This window comes from Arvicanthis niloticus, chromosome 14 (genome assembly GCF_011762505.2).
Source record: "Arvicanthis niloticus isolate mArvNil1 chromosome 14, mArvNil1.pat.X, whole genome shotgun sequence".
NCBI classification, from domain to species: Eukaryota; Metazoa; Chordata; class Mammalia; order Rodentia; family Muridae; genus Arvicanthis; species Arvicanthis niloticus.
Window position 1 is genome coordinate 21,599,859 of NC_047671.1, and position 22,875 is coordinate 21,622,733.

The 22,875-nt window shown below is 39.5% G+C and overlaps 1 protein-coding gene and 1 long non-coding RNA gene across 5 annotated transcripts in view; one reads left to right on the plus strand and one right to left on the minus strand.

The window, feature by feature from the left end:
* Spire1 (spire type actin nucleation factor 1) overlaps positions 1–22,875 on the plus strand; it is a 130,600-nt gene that overhangs the window by 83,747 nt on the left and 23,978 nt on the right. For 2 of the 4 annotated variants that reach the window (XM_034518059.2, XM_034518061.2), the window contains exons 5-9: positions 4,997–5,074; positions 6,771–6,935; positions 13,317–13,403; positions 13,769–13,898; positions 20,828–20,869. In XM_034518059.2, the coding sequence (XP_034373950.1) occupies positions 4,997–5,074; positions 6,771–6,935; positions 13,317–13,403; positions 13,769–13,898; positions 20,828–20,869 (502 nt within the window). The remainder of the gene's footprint in view (positions 1–4,996; positions 5,075–6,770; positions 6,936–13,316; positions 13,404–13,768; positions 13,899–20,827; positions 20,870–22,875) is intronic. The other 2 variants (XM_034518062.2, XM_034518060.2) reach the window with 1 other exon arrangement.
* Positions 171–20,268, minus strand: LOC143434280 (uncharacterized). The gene is made up of 3 exons (XR_013103634.1): positions 19,886–20,268; positions 3,433–3,662; positions 171–516 (listed from the first exon to the last, which is right to left on the minus strand). It is a non-coding gene; the product is annotated as an uncharacterized LOC143434280 (long non-coding RNA).

A 22,875-nucleotide genomic window follows, 5' to 3' on the forward strand; every position in this document is an offset into this window, starting at 1 on the left:
TATTAGTTAGATTTTTCTCAGACATTGAGATTTCAAGTCAGTTCGTTTTGATGCTGGTTGAGTCTTGCTTGCCTGATTAGTGTTGCAATTATAACCAAACACAATGGGCTCTTTCTTGGTGACTACATAGCCAATAAGCACAGCTAGGTCAAAGAATAGAGGAAGGTTCATTACTTGCAACCAGCCAGAACACCACGGTAGTTTTTCTAAAAGCAGTGAGTGACTTTCAGACAAAGGAAGCATGCAGATTTTATTCAGGAAGTCTGAACATACTTATGTATAAAATAACTTCTGAGCATGCTGTATTAATAAGTACACTGTTGAGCATGTTCAATTTCAGAGGGAAAGATGGTGGATGTATTCCTGTACCTGTTTAGTCCAGAGTCATGAGGCACATACACACATGTTAAAGTAAGTAATAGACAAGAACAATTCTGGGTATGTTTAGCTTGCTTTATGAAGATGGCAGACGGGAGTTCTTATGGGCACACTTAACATTTTCCAAAAAGTCTTTAGCTGAAACAAAATGAAAGAATAGTTTAAAGGTGTGTTCACATACAAATTTGCCCTTAAGGAGCCAGCATCCTGTGCTGCTGACATAATTATTCCATTCTTCTTAGTTCATCTATTGGTTGAACGTAACAAACGTAGTATGAGCTCAATTTAAGTATTTTCCCCAACAGGCACATTTCTACCCCCTAGTTCTTTCATAGAATTTTGAGTTTAAAGACCAGAGATTTCCTTTGAATTATTTTCCCTCCGATTGAGTTTATTTCGGTTAAAGTTGACTTACTAAAGAGCTGTTGAAGAAATTTAAGCATTTTAACATTCTTGCTTTAAAGTGCCTTAATTTATTATTGAACAATTACTAAGGGTGAGACCTGTACAGAGACCTGTTATACATATTGGAGAATCCTATCACTAAACAAAGTAAATGGTTAAAAAAAAATGCTGTTCTCTTTACTGGAGGTAGACAGAAAACACACAGACTTGTAAATCATATAAGGTGTCCTTTGAAAAAGATATAGACTAGGTTAAGTGCTGGGAGAACCTGCCTGGACCCTCCCAGCTACCTTATCTAACTTAACCCTGCTATTTAGCCTATGACCTGCCATGTGGCTGGCTCTGGACCTCTCTGCTCTGCTCTGGTCCATGCCTGTTCCCCTCCAAGTCCACTCTGGATTTCTTACTTCTGCTGTCTTCTCTCTATGTCACTCCTTTGCCTATAAGTTTTGCTTCCTACTTCTTGTCCAACTGTTGGTATTCAGATCTTTATTACAACCAAACAGTAACCAGACAACCTCTGATCCATTTCTAGATTGATTTTAGACAGGTGAAGAAGGATGAATATTTACAAATAGAAAACCCAGTGATGGGCCATAGAAATGATAATACCATAATCCTGCCAGCACTTACCCCTCTGCTGGTACAGAATTAACAATTGAAAATACAGAGACACACCTTCACGATGTGAAGAAAGGTTACTCCAACATCTTTCAATCAATAGAATAGTATGTACTCTCAGTCATGAATCTTTTTTTTTTTTTTTTTTTTTTTCTTTGCTTTTCGAGGCAGGGTTTCTCTGGCTGTCCTGGAACTCACTCTGTAGACCAGGTTGGCCTCAAACTCAGAAATTCACCTGCCTCTGCCTCCCAAGTGCTGGGATTAAAGGCATGCGCCACCACCACCCAGCAACAGTCATCAATCTTTTTTGCATAGAACTTTAATAACACCAGGGGAACCAAATAAGGACTTGTGTGTGGGCTCCTACCCCCTCAACTGTGATTTTGATACTTCATGGAGATCATGTACTTCAGATTGTGGTTTTGAATCATCAGAGTTTTTTTTTTTTAATTTAATTTAATTTTTTTACTTATTCACTTTACATCCCCGTCTCTGCTGAGCTGGTTGTACCCCAACCCCCCATATTCCCTCACCCTGGCACTTCAAGTCTCTCCAAGGCTATAAGTGCTTCCTCTCTTGCTGAAGCCAGATAAGGTAGCCCAGCTAGAAGAATATATCCCACATACAGGAAACAGCTTTGGGGATAGCCCCCATTCCAGTGGTTCAGAAAACACATGAAGACCAAGCAGCACATCTGTTACATATGTGCAGGAAGGTCCAGCCTGTGTGTGTTCTTTGGTTGGTGGTTCAGATAGGGTACAGAACTAAACAGAGAATTCTCAACAGAGAAATCTCAGATGGCCGAGAAGTACTTAAAGAAATGTTCAAAGTCCTTAGTTATCAAGGAAATGCAAATCAAAATATCTCTGAGGTTCCATCTTACACCCATCAGAATGGCTAAGGTCAAATACTCAAGTGACAGCTCATGCTGGTGAGGATGTGGAGCAAGGGGAACTCTCCTCCATTGCTGATAGGAGTGCAAACTTGGACAACCATTTTGGAAATCAATTTGGAGTTTTCTCTGAAAACTAGGAATAGTTCTACCTCAATACCCAGCTATACCACATCTGGGCATATACCCAAAAGATGGTCCAACATCTTACAAAGACACTTGCTTAACTATGTTCAGAGCAGCTTTATTTATAATAGCCAGAAACTAGAAACAACCTAGGTGTCCCTCAAGTGAAGCATGGATAACAAAAATGTGGTGTGTTTGTACTATGGAATACTATTCAGCTATTAAAAAAGAGATTTAAAAAAATACCTAGTTCAGGAGGTTGGGGGGAAAGCAGGGTTTTTGAATATCAGAAATACTATTCTCTAAGCTGGCACTTGGCACATCTTAAATGAGAGAGAATGGAAAATCCTGATTTAATAATAATAATTCCTATTCAAAATTTGATGTAAGATCATGCTATTTTTTGGAAAATCTAGTTAGTAGTAATAAATTTTGTTATTTTTCCTTGTGTCACTAGAATTATAAGTATTCCTGAAGGTTCCTTTTAATGAATTAATTAGAACTGGGACTAGCTATCTCATGAGGACTGTTTCAGCCAGGGTGATGTCAGGCAGGTTTGTTGGTAACACTCTTCTCATTGGCTTCCAAACATCATCTAGCATATCTGCATTCCTTTGCTTCAGACCTGCTCCTCACTCATTGCAGAGAAGCCACAGACATGGGAATTAGCCCTTATGAGCCTCAGTTCCTCTGTAATGCGGATTAGGGTAGAGTTCACTTTTCTCATCACTTATTAGCTGCCATGATTATTACCCCAGGATCCTACTCTAGGGGAGACCGGTAGACAGACACATAAGGAAGCAGCTAGGCTTCTGGTAAATGTAAGGGATTAGAGCTGAGATGATAGCACAGAAGCCATCTGTAGGTTGGTGAAATTGCTCTTCTGAAGAGGCTGCAAATGAAAAGTTGAATGTGTAATTGATTGATTGAAGTTTTGATACAGCCTATGGTGTAATGAATTAGGATTGATTGTACTTAGGAAGCGCAAGGAAATAAGCGGCATCCCTTACCTGTGCCAAGCAGTGTGTCAGTGATTTGACGCCACAGTCCCTTTAGTCCTTAGAAAGTAGAGAGGTCAGTAGTAGACAGAGACCCAGATCAGGTAACTCAGACAGGGCCGCAGACCAAGAATGGTGCAGGTCTACCTGCATTTCAGAAGGAGTCTTGACTTTTAAAGAACATCATGTAAACACATTCTGAAATAACTAGAAATAGGTTGGGTTTTTTTCTTTGGATTTCCCTAAGGGAGAAAAGAAAGAACACCTTACTTATATCTTCAGTGTTCACAGTAATTTTTCTTTTTTTTTTCTTCATTAACACTTCTTTATTAGAGTATTTTAAAAAGCTGGTAATGTTATCTTCATTTTGCAGATGGATAATATGAGATGTTGAGAAGATAAAAATAAATGGTTTAGAAACGTTAGTTTATATTATATAAAACGAGCTAAGTTTTCATATAGTGCGCTTAAATTCAGTCTCTGGACAAGCAGGCAAATAATTCAGCCAAAGGTAAAATATATTAAGATTGAATTGCTATTAGTAGGAATGGAATACAGTGGGTTTATAATTTTTAAATATGCTTTTCAAATTTTTCATTATGTGTGTGTGTGTGTGTGTTCATGTGTGTGTTCATGTGTGTGTTCATGTGTGTAGAGATCAAAGGACAACTTGATAGCACTGAGGTTTCTCTTTCCACCATGTGGGTCCTAGAGATCTAACTCAGGTCATTGGGGTTGGTGGCAAGTGCCTTTAGGAAGCCATCTCACTGTCCCATACCTTTTATTAATCAATATTTTCTTACAAGTTGCAAATGTATGGTTGATGCTATTTAAAAGGCATTTTATCAATTGAAGTTTATAAATAAATTACTTGATAAATACTGTGCTAGTTGCTTTTCCTGTTGCTGGCCAAAATACCTGAAAACAAAAAAATAAGCCCTAGGAAGGAAAGTTTGATTCTATACAATGTGCACGGGTGTGGTCCACCATGACAGGGAGACATGGCAACCGAAGGTTGAGGCAGGGCTGTTTTCATTGCATCACAGTCAGGAGGGGGTACTACTTTTCTTTCTTTTACTCAGCCTAGAACACTAGACCATGGAATGGTATAATCCACATTAAAGTGGGTCTTTCCACCTCAGTTAACCTAATTTTTAAAAAGCACTCTAAGACATGTCCTGAGATTTGTTTCCATGGTGATTCTAAATCCCATCATGTTGACGATCAAGATTAACCATTACAAATGCATGCCAGACATCCACAAGGTCCAAAGCTCATTAGCTCTGTGAGTGGACTGCTGCCTCAGGAAGCCCAGAGAGGAGTCCTGGACAAGTGTGAGCCCAACAGGACAGATGCTAAGAGCCATGGATGTAGAGAGGTTTTGTAACAAATGGAAAGAAAGGAAGGCTGACTGAGGAACAGGGTTCAGTTGCACGTGATGCCTACAGACAAGGATTGGACAGTGGGAGAGAGAGGCCAAGCCAGAGATCGAAAGATAACCATTTGGAGTTATAATTTGAGAAAGTAGCTTAATATAATTTTCATACTGGTTTTTAAATTTTATTTTAACTGGTAGAACCTTAAGAAGATTCAAGAAATGGAAAAGAGTGATGAATCCAGCACAGATCTGGAGGACCTGAAAAATGCGGACTGGGTAAGGAAGTGGATGTGCCTTCTGCTTGGCTTAGCTTTAAAAAAAATTGCTGGTTATTAAGGACTGCAGCATGAATTAGTATATAAATCTGAATACTTGATTCTACAAGTAAATACATTTTTATTATAAAAACTTTTCTTTTGACAGAGCTGTTTCCATTGTGTATGGAAATATTTGTATTAACATTTATACTTATAAATACTTTAAATAATACTCACGTACTCACAATGAAAGCTCTGTGTAGCCTTGGCTGGCCTGAAACTTGCTCTGTAGTTTGACTTCAAGCCCGTGTTTAATCCACAGAACTCATACAGTGGAAGGAAAGAGCTGACTCCTGGGAGTTGTCTTCAGAGCTCCTGGCACACAGATGCTCACACGTACACATACAGGTGGAAAGAGAGAACTAACTTTGTATACAGAGTTGTCTTCTGACTTACATATGCTCCCCAGGGATGGAGATATACCCACATATACACACATCACCCCTAATAATAATAGTAATGAATCTCTTGTTTTTAAAAATAATAATCCAAACTACAGCAGCCACTAACCAGAACTTCACCTCTTCTTCATGACACCACTCAGGTGAATTGTCTAGAAAGGTGGAAGTGGATGGAGGGAAAGGTAGAGAGACTGGCCATTGTAAAGGCAGCCCGACGACAGCATCCATCCTTAGAAGAAAGTAGGAAGTGTACAGTTACACATCGTAAATGAAAACTGTCTGGAGGACTTCTTTAGAAGTGTTAATTTAATTTAAAAAACTTATTTTATACAGAAAAAAAATGTTCTGGTATTGCAGATAAGACCTAGAAACTCATACATACTAACCACCTCCTCTATCAGTGAGCAACACACCTGAATGTGGAAAATTCCTATGACTTGACTTTGTAATATCTAAATGTAATAAATACATTTAGATAGCTATTGAAATCACATTAATTTTGATAAGGTACATTTTAATTAAATACTGTCTTGATTGACTTTTCCCTGAACTAGATAATGATAGATGTAAGACAGAGAAACAGATTAAGTACACATTTTAGTATATATTGAAAAATTGTCATTTTGAGCATTTTATATATATCAAAGACAAGATGTCAATTCTTCATTATTAGTTATTTCTTCTTGATGAGATGAAATCAGAAAGGTAAAGGTAATGCTGGATGTCATAAGCTAATGGCAAGTACTTGGATCCGTCAGCTGTAGCTATAGGACAGCTGTAGCTGTGACACTGACCAGAACACAGTCTAGAGTGTACAGGAGTGAACTTAGCTAGCTCTCTCACCATTCTGCAGGGCAGCTGTGGTGTCTCTGCTCTGTCCTAGGAACAGAGCCACTAGGCTTTTACTTTGTATTTCTCACTGCATAAAGAAGCACGAGGACAGCTTGCTGGACTTGTACTGTTCCCCCATACACACATACACACACAAACACACACCCCACATGGCTAAATCCCATGTCGAGGTGTGGGGAATACATCCTTCAGTTAGCAGAGTCTCACAGTAGTACATATTAGGGACATGTCTTTTAATGTAGCCTACTGACTTTTTACACATCCCATAATATCCTAAAACGTTATGTTTCCTTTACTTCGTGTTTTATAATCCATGCCCTTTCTTGATTCTCTATGACTGTAACCATTCAGAGAAAACTAGTGAATTATTTCTTGATAACTCTCCATCCTTGGTTCTTTCAGGCACGGTTCTGGGTACAAGTGATGAGGGATTTGCGAAATGGGGTAAAACTTAAGAAAGTCCAACAGCGGCAGTACAACCCGTTGCCCATTGAGTACCAGCTCACCCCTTATGAGATGCTCATGGATGACATTCGGTGCAGAAGGTACACCTTAAGAAAAGTAATGGTAAGCACTCACGGTTGCCTATACCTTATTTGTTAGAAATGGGCTAATCAGGTATTAATTATTCTTACAAAATATTTGATCACTATAGAAACTTGGAAAATACCTTAAGTTCAAAGAAGGAAAGTTAGGAACATGTGATTTCATAACCAAGAAGAATTTTGTTATCATGTTGCTTTGCCATTTGCATTCATATTCATTTAGAACCCCACCCTCCCACCCCACCCCCATTTTCTGATGAGTTTTATTTCTCTTGTTTTGAGACAGGGTCTTGTTGTGTTATACTACTAGCCTGGAACCCACTATGTAGACCAGAGAGCATTAAGGGCAGTCCACATGCCTCTCCCCTCGCCTCTTAAGTGCCAGCAGTTCAAGCATGTGCCACTGCCCAGCTTAATCAATCCTCAGTCTTCTTTCTGTGCTTTATTAGACAAGATGGGCTGATTTCAGTGTATAACTTGTTAAGCTAGTTTCATGTTGTAAATATCTTCCGTGTCATTAGTTCAACATTACTACTTCTAAATGATTACATATTTTCTAGCTTATGGATATATCACAGGTCATTAAAGTAATCATATCAATCTCAGTAAAGCAGGCTGGTTTATGTATTCTGTTCTACACATCTTTATTGATAGCTATACAGTGAAGTCCTTGAGCAAAGTTCTAAGGAAGGGAACTTCTAGCTCATCAGCAAATCCTGGAAACTCTGGCTTGAAAATGTCTCCTGTGTAAAACCACTTGCTCTCAGTCCCATCTCCTGTCCTGTCCATCACCTCACATCTCATTGAGACTGTCACAGGGCCTCACTATCCTCCTGTTTGGTAGGGCTATGAGTGTGTAATAATACTACATCTTTAAATTTTAGTGTTCCCCCACCCCCACCCCATATATGGTTTGTCCTGGAGAAATCACATACCCTTAAGAAAAATATGTATTCTAAAGCTGCCAGGTATAATAACACACATTTGTGGTTCCCAGTACTCAGGACATAGAAGTGAAAGGATTCTGAGTTCAAGGCCACATAAAGTACATAACAAGAATATCACAGAAAAAGGTAAGAGGGAGGAATACAGAGGCAGAAAGAAAGGACTATCTCTTTATTAGGTGAAGAACCCTAGTTAATTTGTGAAATTTTTCAAATCCCTCTTTTGTTTTTTGATTGATCTTCTGTTTTGTTCAATACACTATTGTAAATGAAATATTAAAGCATCCAACTATTGTGGAATTGTTCATTTCACTTTCATTGTTTGCTCATTTATCTTGGACTGGAATTTGGTTCATATATACTGACAGTTGTTACATTTTCAATATCTAGTGTCTGTTTTGTCTTTTCGTGGTAGCTGTTTGTCAGACGTGTTTGATCGGCTATAATATTGCTGACCTAGATCTTTTCTTCCATTGCTTACTGTGTACATTGCCATTCTTCTTCTCCACCCTTCACTCTTAAGCTCATTCATGTTACAATTTCTTTTTCTCTTTTTAAAGATTTATTTATTTTATGCAGTTGAGTGCTTTACCTGCATGTATGTCCGTGCACTGTGTGTTTGCCTGGTGTCCAAGGGGCCAGAAGGTACCAGATCCCCTGGAACTGGAGTTCATGAATAGTTGTGAGCAACTACTCGGGTGTTGGGAATGGAACCTAGGTCTTCTGCAGCCAGTGCTTTCCCTGCAGCCCCTCTTTTTAATTTTTTGTTTTATTTTAAAGGTAATTTACTCACTGTAAACATAAAATATGTATAAAATAAAATTCAGTTCTGCCATTTTGAAATGTATTTACTTCTTGATATTTTATATACTCTTATATATAATTAAATTATATACTCTTGTAATGCCATATAAACTTTCTCTTCTGTCAAATATGTTATAAATGTTTCTATATCATAAAATATATTTATATCATTTTAAAAAGATTCTATGTACATCAGTATTTTTCCTGCATCTATGTATGTTGTGTGCATATCTGGAACCCATATATATCAGAAGGCAGCATTGGAGCCCCTGGAATTGGAGTTATAAATGGATGTGAGCTCCCATGTAGGTGCTGGGAACCAAACCCAGGTCCTCTGCAAGAGCAGCAAGTGCTCTTGAACAATGGGCCATCTCTCAAGCCTTTTTTAAAATTTTTAAATCATTTAAAAAATATTTTTTCATTGTTGTCTGGAGACAGAGTTTCTTTTTTTCCATATGTTGTTTTCATACATAATTTTCTTTTTTATCTGTGACTGAAGGTATGGTTTATTTTTGTGTGTGTGTGATTTTTTTTTTATTTACACTTCAGATGCCATCCCCTTTCCCCATTTTCCCTCCTTAGAAAACCCCTATCCCATGCCCCCTTTTCCTTTTTGCTTTTATACATTTTTTTAAAATGTTAATCAAAGGCTTTATAAGTTTGGTAATGCTCAATCAGAAGTGTAACCCAATACCCAACCTAGATATATAAACTATCTTTGACTGGTGGAGACACGTGAACATCTGCCTCTATGCACCCCCCCCCCTTCTCTTTCTTTCTCTCTCTCATCACCTAGCTTCACCCTTCCTGTTAAAATAAAACTTTTCTCTCAAAATGCAATTAGAGCATAATTATTCCTAATTGTACCAGTGAGGCACAAGATAGTCCTAATACCCAGTCCGTCATTTTGTTGACTAACCAGAACCTCTGGGAGACAGAGTTTCATAAAACCCTGCCTGGCTTTGAACTCTGAATGTAACTAAGGATGCCCTTGAATTCCTGATCCTCCTTGAGTCCTAGAATTATAAACAAGCCAGCATTCCTAGCTGATAGAAAGTTTGGGAATTTGGTTTAAGTACATAATGCATTTCATTATTCTAAAGAACAAATTATGGTTTGCCTTTGAAAAGTTGCCCTTTAATAAGTTTGTTTCTTAGAGACAACCAACGTTGTTTCTAACAACGTTGTATTGTTTTCTGGTGATGTTTTGTGTGTGCCTGCTTTCCTGTTAATTATGTGCACATCTCTGACACATTACAGGCCCTGCTGTGTCTGTATCTGCTGATTACACTGTGAAACAGCATGCACAGAGCTTTTTACAATGTAGTCTACTTCTCGTTCATTTTAAGTTAGCATGCCGTCTTACTGTGCACTGTCATGCTTACAGTGCTGTCTTTTGCTCCTTCCTTCCTCCATGCCAGAGCCCATCTTCTCCTGCAGTCCCACTTCTGCTCTTAATCTACATCAGTTCATGTAGCCAAGGCAGTCTAGAACTTCTTAAAGACTTATTTTTATTACATCTTAATTATGTATAAATATGTATGTCTGTATGTAGGTAATTGTACAAGAGTGCAGGTGTTCATGGAGGCCAGAGGGATCAAATCCACTGAAACTGGAGTTACAGACATGTTAAGGGGCACAGAGGTCATTATACTCACAGAAAGCATTAAGGAAAACCAGGAATGTTAAACACACAGGGGACTCTTCTCAGTGGAGGAGGAAAAAATACTTGCTTTCCCATCCAGAAGGCTGCAAGTGGATTTTGTTAACAATTTGGTGACCTTTTTGCCATCTGTAGAGGCAGACCTCCTCACCCATCTTTTTGCTATAGAGGCAGACCTCACCCAAATTCTCCAGAATGGTTATTCCAGACTCTTCCCTCCCTAAACTGTTACTCATCCTTAGAGGAGGTGTCACATGTACTTTATGGCTTTCTGACCTCTATGCTATTGGTCAGAGACCACACTAGATTCTAGGCCTTTTAACTATAGGACCCTCCCTCATGGTCCCATGTATTTTGTAAAGGAGTGTCTATGTAGTCACACCTTAAACTTTATTGTCTGCCTGGAATTGGACTGATGGCCTCCTAGAAACCATGTAGAATGTCTTGAATATGCTGACAGTGAACTGCCTGGCATTAGATTCCCCAGAGTCTGATCCAGTGGACATAGTTAGTCTGCACCAGGTTTTTATTCTTACCTCTTCTCAGATCACTGCCTGCATTGACACCTGCCAAGACCCCCACATAGACAGTTGTGAATCACCCAGTGTGGGTGTTGGAAACTAGACTCAGGTTCTTTGAAAGAGCAGCAAGTGCTATTAACTGCCACCCCACCCTAGCCCATGGTATACAATTATTATTAGCCCAGAGTAATCTATAACAGGGGCAAACCATAGTTGAGCTAATATATTGTTAGTTTATTGTTTTTAATCTTTCTTAATATAAGTTGTAGCCACACAGTTACTAGCTCAGTGTATATACATGTTTCTAAGGCAGCGGTTCTCAACCTACTATTCTTTAATACAGTTCCTCATGTCATGGTGACCCCCAACCATAAAATTATTTTTGTTGCCACTTCATAACCATAATTTTGCTACTGTTATGAATCATATATAAATATGTAATATACAGGATATCTGATGTTCTATTCCTAAAGGGGTCTCAATCCATAGGTGGAGAAGGTCTGCTCTAAAAACTAATAAATATTGCCAGATTTCTAATGTACTTGTAAGCCTCTTTGTGATTTGAAAGTCAGATACACATATTTGAAGTAATTCTGAATTCTAAGATCATAGCTTCACATAATTCTAAAGAAGTGGTTTTCTTTATATGAGCCAGGGCCTCAGGTCAGACCATAGGGGTCTTCAGCCCTCTCCATGTTTGGCATTAGCGGAAGTATACATCCCAGCTTTGAGCAGCTTACTGAGGTACAGCATCAGTGAATCATGACTTCACTTCCAAAGAGCTGCTAAAAGGGGAGGCTATGAGGGATGAGAACGGGGTGGATGGCAATAAAACAGCTTACTCTTTATTTGTTTTACTTCAAATTTAGCTGCCTTGAAATGTTTTCTTAAGAAACTAGACAGAGCCAGGCAGTGGTGGCGCACGCCTTTAATCCCAGCACTTGGGAGGCAGAGGCAGGCAGATTTCTGAGTTTGAGGCCAGCCTGGTCTACAGAGTGAGTTCCAGGACAGCCAAGGGCTACACAGAGAAACCCTGTCTCGAAAAACAAAAAAACAAAAAAACAAAAACAAAAAAAAAACTAGACAGAGTTCAGGATAGTTTTAAAAATACTTCAAAGAAATCACTTTTCATATACTATAAGATTTTTGTTTGTAAACCATTGTGCCCTTAAAATAGGATCACTTTCCTGTAATTGAGCTTATTTTCTTTGAATTGACAATTTGTCCATAAGAAATGGAACCATTTCTTATTTCAGTTGGTACTGCTTTTTTGTTTTGGCAAGGGTTCTATGACCTGAGAATGCATATCTGCTGGCCCATTAGCAGTGCTTTCTACACACTGGAGCTTACTTTGTATCCACTCACGGGGTCCTCAGCAGGAGTGTCAGTGCACAGTGGGGTTGAGACCCAGCTTGTAGCTCTTGGACACTGAAGATAAAGCCAGAAGTGTTAGTGCATGCACATGCATGGGAATTGAAAACAGAAGGATTAGGAGCTTGAGGCATAGCAGCTTGAGGCCAGCCTAGGCTACTTAAGACCCTGACTGAAAAGCCAGAAACACCAGGAACGTATGTCATGTGATGTGATGTGTGGATATTGGAACTTGCAAGCTGATCTCATTTTTTCCATTTTTTTCTCGGTCTTTTTTTGATGGAAAAGTATTAAAGGCATATGAAAATTATTTAGAAGGATGTATTACTCTTATTTAAAAGTAGACGTCTAATTCTGTATCAACAGGTTTTTAAAAAAATGTTACATACGGGAAATCCACAAGTAAGGGTCATACCATAGCAGAGATAAGTCCCACAGTGCCTGCCCCACCCCCAACCCCGCTTTTGGGTTGTTTTGTTTTGTTTTGAGACAGGGCTTTTCTCTATGTATTCCTATGTATTCCTAGTTGTCCTGGAACTTGCTTTGTAGGCCAGGCTGGGCTCAAACTCACAGAGATTCACTGTCTCTGTCTCCTGAGAGATGGGATTAAAGGAATGTGCCACTACTACCTGGCTTACAGCTCCCCTTCTTAAACTCACGTGCTGGGCTGGGCCCTATAGTGCTTGTTACTGATGCTTGCTGTGGAACCTGGATACAGGGCACAGGGAGGAAAGTGACGGTGTTAGATAGATGCCAGTGCAGTGGTCACAGGGCAAGGGTCAGGCCTGAGGTGGCAGCTCAGCCTGTTTTGTTTAAATAAGACTGGGGAACAAAGCCATGTATGTTTGATAGCGCACACTGTGACCCCAGCTCTTAGGATGTAAAAACAAAAAGATTGAAAATTCACTGCATATCAAGTTCAAAACCAGCCTGAAGTACACCAGACCTTATCTCAAAAACCTACCCCTTAAAAAAGACAGCAAAACATTTGGTAAAGTGGTCATAGCTGTGCCATCAGGAAAGCAGAATCTCTGGTATTAAATGTACAGTGATGACCCCTAGTCCATGATCTGATTGGTTTTGGTTTTGTCTCCTTTTAGGTAAATGGTGACATTCCCCCTCGGTTAAGAAAGAGCGCTCACGAGATCATCCTTGACTTCATCAGATCAAGGCCCCCTTTAAATCCAGTAAGTAACTTAACCCTCTCCAGGGGTGGCTCTGTAGCATGCCACCAAATTTCCCTTGAGAGTATGAAGCGTTCCTGTAAATTAGAAACTAAAGCACAGAGATATACCTTCAGTTTTTTAATATAATCATTTGGTATGTCTTCACTCAAAACTCTCTTGTTGTCTGACCTCCACTCATGCAAGCACACAAAGTAAATTGTGCGCACACACATGTATGTATGTATGTATGTATGTATGTATGTATGTCTTGATACTGAATGATTTGAATAATTTTTATTAGGCAACATTACAGTCAGTGACATATAGTTCATAATTCTGCATTATATGAATGATCAAGTCTCTAACCATTGTACTCCCTTTTCAAGGCTTCAGCCAGAAAACTGAAACCAACCCCACCACGACCACGGAGCCTCCATGAAAGAATATTAGAAGAAATTAAAGCAGAAAGAAAGCTTCGGCCTGTCTCACCAGAAGAAATTAGACGGAGCAGACTAGGTGAGTCTCCACTTTCTATATTCATGAATCACCACTAGGAAAATTGTTTGTACTTATACATATGAAAGTGAATTTGCAGACTTCTCAGTCCTTGTCTCCAGACCCCTCCTATGTTCTCCTGTCTCTTTCCTTCTCCTCTCCCCCTAGCTATTGCTTGCATACATATACCCTCACATATGTTTACACTTGAAATTTATGTGCCGTGACAGTTTTTTCCTTCTCTGATGTTGAACTACATAAGAGCATTGTGACATAATGGCAAGAGCTGAGGTTTAAGGAGGACAGTTGTGGTTTGAATAGGAATGTGGATGCTGAGCCACAGGGAGTGGCATTGTTGGAGGAAGTACCTCACTGTGGGGGCAGGCTTTGAGGTCTCCTATGCTCAAGCTATACCCAGTGTGGCTCACACTCTCCTGCTGCTAGCTGCAGATGGAGTTGTAGAGCTCTGAGCTCCTTCTCCAGCACCATGTTTGCCTGCCTAACTCAATGCTTTTCCCTGACAATGATGGTATGTATACCTCTGAAACTGGGAGCTAGTTTCAGCTAAATGTTTTCCTTTATAAGAGTTGCTAGGGTCATGTGTCTCTTTACAGCAATAAAACTCTAACTAAGATAATACTCTTTCCCCTTCTAAACACAACTGCTTTTATCATCAGAAAGGAGTATAAAAGATCTTACCTCTATTATATTTTTTCTATAAGAACTAAATAAGATCTTGGTAAAAAGAGGAAAGAAAAACCTTATAAACTAACATGTGTACAATACTAGATGATAGATACATAGCATTACTTCATTTCTTTCAGAATCCTTCTAATTGTGCCTGTGTGTTTGTGAGTGTCTGTCTGCGTGCGTGCATGCGTGTGTGCGTGCGTGCGTGCGTGTGTGTGTGCGTGTGTGTGTGTGTGTGTGTGTGTGTGTGTGTGTGTGTGTGTATGTGTTTGTACTTCTTTGTATACACAGACACAGGCCAGAGGTCAACATAAAGGGGTGTTCTGCTATTGTCTACCATATGTTTTGAGACAAAAATTTTCACTGTTTTCACTGCACTGTTGCAGGTAAGCTAGCTGGCCCAGTAAGCCCCTAGAATCCATTTGTCTCCACCCCTCCCAGCACAGCTTTTTCAGAAGTGCTGGGGATCCAGACTCAGGGCCTCAAGCCTGTGCAGCAAGCCCTCTGCCCACCGAACTCTATTTGGAAGGACTTTCCATAGTGGCCACACCAGCTTGTGTTCTCTCCAGCAGCAGCAGATGCCCTAGTTGTACATCCTTGCTCCACCACTGGGGGCTTTGAGGGGCTTGTTTATTTGACGATAACCATCCTAACATGTCTAAGGTGATTTCCAGTTGTAGTTTGGATTTTCATTTCCCTAGTGATTGATGGTTGATGTTTGGGCATTCTTTCATGTAGTTGTGAGCGGCTTCTGTGTCACCTTTGGATTGCCTATTTAGGTTCTTTGCTTGGTTTTAAGTCAAGGCCATCAGTTTATTATTTTATTATTGAGTTATTACTTGTTAACATATTTTGAATATCAACCTTGTGCGTTGTGTGAGGAGAAGTAAGCTGCCTCTCAACTGTTAAGGGTCCTGCAGCAGCGGGAATATCAGCAGCTGGAAGCAAGTGAGGACTAGAAGTCCTTGACCTCTAGTGCAGACCTCGCCGTATGACCTAATGTCTGTCAGTCTGTCCCTGCTCACTGCAGGCTTCACAGCCTCCCAGAACATGAGCCCAAAGGGGACACTCACATTCAAACCACAGTATCATAAGAATTTCAAGACTGGCTTTTCTGTTTCTGGGACAACTACTATTAAGATGCCCATGGAATAGGCAGGAGGAGGTGGAGGGATGACTCAGCAGGTAGGAGCACTGGCTATTCCCCCAGAAGACATGGGTCCAGTCCTAGTACACTTACATGGCAGCTTACAACTGTCTCTAACTCCATTTCCAGAGGATGTGCTACCAGCCTCCTACCCCATGCTTCTGGGCCTTGAGTGCCCATATATGTATGTAAGTATGTAACACTTTCATGTAAGCAAGCAAAACACTCATACAATATACAATTAAATAAATCTTTAAATTGTTTTCTTTAAAAAGAAGTTTAATCCTTAGGCATAGTGGCACACGCCTTGAATGCTAACACTCAAGAGGCAGATGAATCTTTGGGAGTTTGAGGTCGACCTGGTCTACATAGTGAGATCCTGTCTAAAAAAATAAAAAAGGAAAAGAGAAAGGGTTTTTATGGGAACACACATCTATAATCCCAGCACTTGTGTGGATGGCAAAAGGATCATTCATTTAAGCCAGCCTAGGCTGTATACGGTGTGTAGCCTTAGAAAGAGAGAGGAGGAAGAAGAGGAGTAGGCACAGGGAAAAAAAAGAAACACTGATTTTTTTTTTTCATTTTACTGGGATTGAGTTGAATCTGTAGGTGGCTTGAGTATATTGATTTTGTTTTGTTTTGTTTTGTTTTTGAGACAGGGTTGCCATGTAGCCCTAGCTGTCCTGGAACTCAGAGAGATGCCCCTGCCTCTGCCTCCCAAGTGCAGGGATTAAAGACATGTGCTACTCTGCCTGAAAGGTATATGGCTACCTTAACAGTATTAATTCTTCTAGTCTAAGAGCACAAGCCATCTTGCATTTGTTTATGTCTTATAGTTTTCCTCATCACTAATATTCCTGGGTAGCCTAATATTTTTAGTGATAGAACGAATGGGCTTGTTTTCTTGTGTTACTTTTATGTAGGTTAAATTAGCACACATTTGTCTTATGCTGATTTTTTTATCAAGAAACTTGACTGAATTTAGTAGCACTTTAAGAGATTTTTATTACTATTTTCCTTTATGTGTATTGATGTTTTGTCTTTATGTAAGTTCATGTACCATATGCATGGCTGGTACCTATGGAGTTAAAGATACTTGTGAGTTGTCATGTGGGTGCTGGGATCAAACCTACATTCTCTTGAGAACCCAGCTGAGCCATCTCTCCAGCCCTGCTTTAACAGTTTCATTTTAGTTTGGTTTTAATGGCACCTGTAGGATTCTCTTTATAAGACTGTATCTATAAACTGGGATAATTTTCTTTTTCCTTTCCAACTTGGATATCAGTTCAGCCATATTCTCATTTTTCTCGCCTAATTGCTTTAATTAGGACTCCTAGTATTATGAACACAAGAAAGGCCATATTTGCTTTATTTCTGATGTCAGAGGAAAACCTTTCGAGTTTTGTAAGGCCCCCACGAAGGGAGGACCTCACCCAAACCTCAGGAATTTGTAGCCACCCATTAACTCACAGGACACCGAACTTGATGCAATCAGCAAGAGGTATATTTTGATCAGTATACTGAGGTCAAGACCCATGACCCACGCAGGGGCAGTGGGGTCTGACCCCAGGGCTTTGGAGACAGAGAGAATTTAAAGCCAAAAACCACAACTCAGGGGGGAAACCACAACCTAGGGGGAGTAAAGGAGGGTTATTGGAGAGCACCTGTGGAAAGTCCCAGCCCATTATTCAGTTTGTGACAGGGTCCAAGGAACAGTCATGGGGAACATTTTGTATAGACTATTTTTTTAAGAGCCTGTACGTAATCAGCCATCTATTTTGTGGTCAGCCAAGTTCCTGAAACACAGAGCTCACGACCAAGCTGACCTGCACTCTTGGTTCTGTTCAGTCTGTTAGGAGGTTTTGAAATTTTTCAACCCTTTCAGTTTTCACTGTTAGAGGTAGTATAATGCAGTCTTTCTTATGTAGGCCTTATTCTGGCAAAGTAATTTCTTTGTATTTCCAGCTTGCTGAGTTTTCAGCCTGAGAGGGTTGTTTTGTGAAATGCTTTTTCTGCAGTTTTTGAGATGACTATATGTTTTTTGAATCCTCTAGTCTGTTAAATGTGTATCACATTAATTGCTTCTAGTTTGCTTTTTCTCTTGCTTTAGTAAATAAATACTTTGACCAAAAGCAGTTTAGAGGAGGAAAGGATTTATTGCATCTTACCCTTCCAGATCACAGTCCATCATTGAGGGTTTGTCAGGACTGGCACTCACGTGGGAACTGAAGCAGAAGCCATGGAAGAATGCTGCTTACTGTGGGTTGTCCACTAGCTCCTGCTCAGCTAGTATTCTCTTTTATTTTTATTTATTTTTATTTTTTAAGATTTATTTATTTTTATACATGTGAGTGCACAGTTGCTGTCTTCAGACACACCAGAAGAGGGCATCAGATCCCACTACAGATGGTTGTGAGCCACTATGTGGTTGCTGAGAATTGAACTCAGGACCTCTAGAAGAGCAGTCAGTGCTCTTAACTGCTGTGCCATCTCTCCAGCCCTCAGCTAATATTCTTATACAGCAGAGGCCCACCTGCACAGTGTTCCTTCTCCTTCTGCATTTTAGAACAGTTTGGAAAAGATTGGAATTAATTCATTTTTCACAGTTTGGTAGAGTCATAGGTGAAGCAATCTAGTTTGGAGCTTTTCTTCTTGGGAGGTTTTTTTGTTTGTTTTGTGTTTTGAGACAGTATCTGATAGGTCAGGTGCTTCTCAGACTTGCTCTGTAGCTAAAGTTTGATTGATTCAGGTGCTGACATCACAGGCCTGTGCCACCACTCCGACACTTGTTTTTCTGAGACAGGGTCACAGATCTGACAGGCCTCAAACTCACTCTATAGACAGACCATGCTGGGCCAGACTTGCTGTGTTCCTCCTGAGTGCTGAAATCTCAGGTTGGGAGCTTGTGGACTACTGGTTCATTCAGTCTCTCATGGCAGGCCTTCTCATATACATTTCTTTATTTCACCTTTCAAGATTTTATTTAAAGGCTAACCCTGCTTTAGAAAAGTTGAAGGACAAATTTATGTTGAGTTTACTGTATTTAACCCTGAGCACTGATGTTTCACAGTACCTAGAGTTGAGCAGTTGTAAAAAGTGATTATTCAGACTCAGCTGATTAAGGCACTTGCCACCAAACCTGATGACCCAAGCTTGATCTCCAGTAGGACCCACTTGGCAGAAGGGAGACTCTTCAGGTTGTCCTCAGACACACAGACACACACACACACACACACGTGCGTAAAATAAATTTTTAAGGAAAGTGATTACTCTGGTTTTCTTGCTTCTAGAATTCTGAGTTTAAACTAGTCTTAAGCCTCAAATGGAAAGTAAGAAATTTTGCTCCCCCACCACTATCCCATTGTGTTGTGTTTTACTATAGACTTGTATTTTAACGTATTTAATTAGGATAGGATTGGTAAGATTAACTTGAAAAAAAAATTTCTCTGAATATTTTTGTATTTCCTCCTTGTAATTGCAAGTAGAAACAATGAAGATATTTGGGGAATGTCTTAATACCCACAGAGATTATTACCCATAATTTCAAAATCTGTGGGCATCCACTGTGAACTTGTGCATTACAAAGTAACAGTGGGGGCTAAGGAATGGCTTGGTCAGAAGGGCTTGCGCTCAATCCTGGAAGCCATTCACAAATGCCCAGCGAGGTGGTTCCTGCTCAGAATCCCTGCACTGAGAGAGATGGAAGAGGAAGAGGATCCCTGAGGCTCCTTAGCCACCCCATCTAGCCTAATTGGTAAACTCCAGGCCATTGAAAGACATGACTTCCCAGTGTTAACACCCAAGCTTGTCCTTCAGCTTCTATACACATTTCCATGCATAAAAAAATAAAATTAAAAAATTTAAATAGGAGGTGGTGATGCACTCTTTAACCCCAGCAATCAGGAGGCGAATGCAAGCAGATTTTTGAGTTCTAGGCTAGCCTGGTTTACAGAGTAAGTTCCAGAAAAGCCAAGGCTACACAGAGAAAGAAAGTACAAAAACAAAATAAAACAAACAAACAAACAAAAAACAACAAACAAACAAAAAATATTGACCAGAAACCATTCTTTTGGTTTAACATTGGGTATGGCCTGAACATTTTTTTTATCATTAAACATAAATCACACATGACTTATTTGGACATGTTCTCCCAACAAAATTATTATTGTACCTCAATCTCTGTTCGTTCGTGTCACTGATATTTTTCTGTTCTAAACTTCTTAGTTATAGTGATTCTTCACTGTGGTCCTTTTGGTGTATATGAACCTGAAAAAAACGAGAGCCTCAGTTAGGGAATGTCACTCAGACCCCAAGCAAACAAACAACAAGAGGAGAGGCCAGGAATGCAGCTCGGTTCCTGGTGCACTATCCATCCTGCATAAAGCCCCCAGTTCAGTTAGCTTAACAGATACAAAAAAGGAGAGGAGGAAAATGAACTGCATCTCCTAAGAAGGGATATATTTCTATTGCGTGTGGTGGCCAGCGTATTCAAAAGTTATGTTCACATACCAGAGAAGAGCTCAGTAAAAGATATTAGCAAACTTGATTAAAGAGGGTTTGAGATGTGTATTATTTTATTTGCTATACTTAGTAAGGGAAATATGGACTATATTTGAATTTAGTACTAAGTTTTTTATTTTTTTGGATGGCAAGTGGACAATTATTCTCATTAACACAAAGTCTCTGTCTACTTTCCTGAAACCTTGAAACATCTAACTTGCACATTGGGGTAGAAATGTTTACACTTAGCTCCTGCCCATTAAGCATTATTTACAACATACTTATTATGTCACGAACATAACTTTTGAATGAAACAGCACTGCATACAGAAGGAATGCTATCACTTCTGGGGAGACTGGTTTTTTTTCTCTGTATCTTATTTTCATTTTCAGTGTATTTAAAGTGTTACCTTTTCTTTTTATTGTTATTCTGTCCTTGTTGTAAAGCTCAAATTAAGATTCTTGTAGTTGTTTTACATGTCAGACTTGTATCCACTAGCTTCTGTCTAGACTCCCAAGGAGAGCCAGCGAGAGCCCTGGCCCTCCCTGCTCTGTCTGCCTTTGGATCCCTAATGGCTGAATTACTTTCTCTCTATTGTTTTTCTTTTTTGCAGCAGTGCGGCCACTTAGCATGTCTCACAGTTTTGACTTGTCAGGTAAAAAAAAAAAAAAAGAAAGAAAAAGCACTTTCATACCTGACGTGGTTGTGTGGTTTCTGTGAATCACATTCATTTGTCTGCTTGTTTAAACATGTCAGAAAGGAAAATTGAAAAGCTTTCTTCTAAGCTGTGGTCAGCTTAAAATAAAATAGCCTACCTATTTCAAAGCAGAACATGTAGTTAAAACCACAGTGAGTGTGAAACCTCCCAGCCTCCCAGAAGGCTGTGAATGTGGCTGCCCAGTATATGTCAGCTCTCACTGGGTCAGACATTTCCTGTAAGAGAGCAGCAAAAAACTGTAATGAAACAGTTTTCAAGTGCTCCATTCTCTGAAACACTGACATGAGAGCGTTGGTGGGCAGAAACTGCTTCTGCACCGCTCTGCTTAATGGGTAGAGCCTGTTACTCCTGCTTTCTGCTAAATGCATGGATCACATCCGTACCTTCTGCCTGTGCCCTAAGTTTACAGTGCACTTAACAGTTTCTGTTTAGTGGGCCCAGGGTAATGGTTAAATGAATAACTGAAAATGGCTATGTTTGATTATAAAACTAGCTTCTTTTTTAAAGAAAAATTTAAATATATTTATGAGCAAATTTTCATATTTTTCTTAATTCTTATAAGATTTTGCAAATTCGGTTTTTTAATTTCACAAGTCACCCTTTCAGACTAAAATGAGGTTAAGATGTATTCTTTTAGAATGTTCTTTGGAATGTTATAGACTACCTCTTAAGTTACAAAGAATTGTTGACATACAAATTCATCCTTAATAAGCCAGCAAGTTGTAGTATCTTTTTCTACTACATTATTATTGACTATGTACTGTCTTGTAACCACAGGCTAGTCTCCACACATTTTTTAGTTTGCTGTTTATTTTTGTAGCTCTCAGGCATGTCTAATATTTTGGTCTTAAAACAGTTTTTTGACTGACCACCAAAAAGCCTTTTCTATTTTCTTTATCCATTTGGCTAATTTTATTTATTTTATGAATCATTTGTGTAGTGAATCTGTAAAAAAAAAAACTTAGACTGGAAAATAAAACCAGAATTTGGACTGTGTGTGTTATGACTAATCTCGAAAAGCTGGCTGCATCCATTTCATATCCTGTCACTCTGGATATTTACTGGCTATGCTTGCACTGATTGTATAAGGAGTAGGATGCTTGAACATGTGGTCACGGATGTGCTGGCATAGCTGGGCATGCTGGCATAGCCGGGCAGCATAGGTTGTGTTGTCAGCGTTCCTTGTTTGCTGTCATCTGTCTGTGCCTTGGTGGTGTGCTGTGTGACTGCCCGGTGCTCACTGCTGACCTCTTGTGCTGCTTGGTTTTTCATCGCTGCCTTCACTAGTCATTAAACCATCCCAAATCATAAGTGGGAAAGAGTAATCCCTTCTTCCCACTCTGCAGACTAAAGTACACCCTCTTAGTAGGGAACTGAACTAAGGAGTAAGCAGCCTAAGTGTGTAGCCTAGCTCATGACTGAACACATGCAGAGTGAGACAGAAGGAAGTGTATTCTGCTGTTCAGGTGGCTCTTAGAAATATTTCTTAGTGAAAATCCCAATAAGCCATTCAACATCAATTGAGGTAAGTCTGATTTATTTTTCTTATGCAAATATTAAATATATAATCCATGTTCCAATCCCATTTCCTCCAACTAAATAAAGGAGCAGACAGAATTATTCAAGTATTTAATATCTTGAACATGTTTTTTAAACTCTGAATCTAAGACATGATAATTTCTAGAAAAAAAATCTCTATTTTCCATCTTAACATGTGCTTTACATATAGTTAACATTTTTTTCCTAAAGAAATACTGTCTTTAAGAGTTTGACTCATGCTGGAGAGATGGCACAGTGGTTAAGAGCACTGACTGCTCTTCCATAGGTCCTAAGTTCAATTCCCAGCAACCACATGGTGGCTCACAACCATCTGCAATGAGGTCTGAAGCCCTCTTCTCATGTGTCTGAAGACAGTGACAGTGTACTTACATACATTTAAAAAA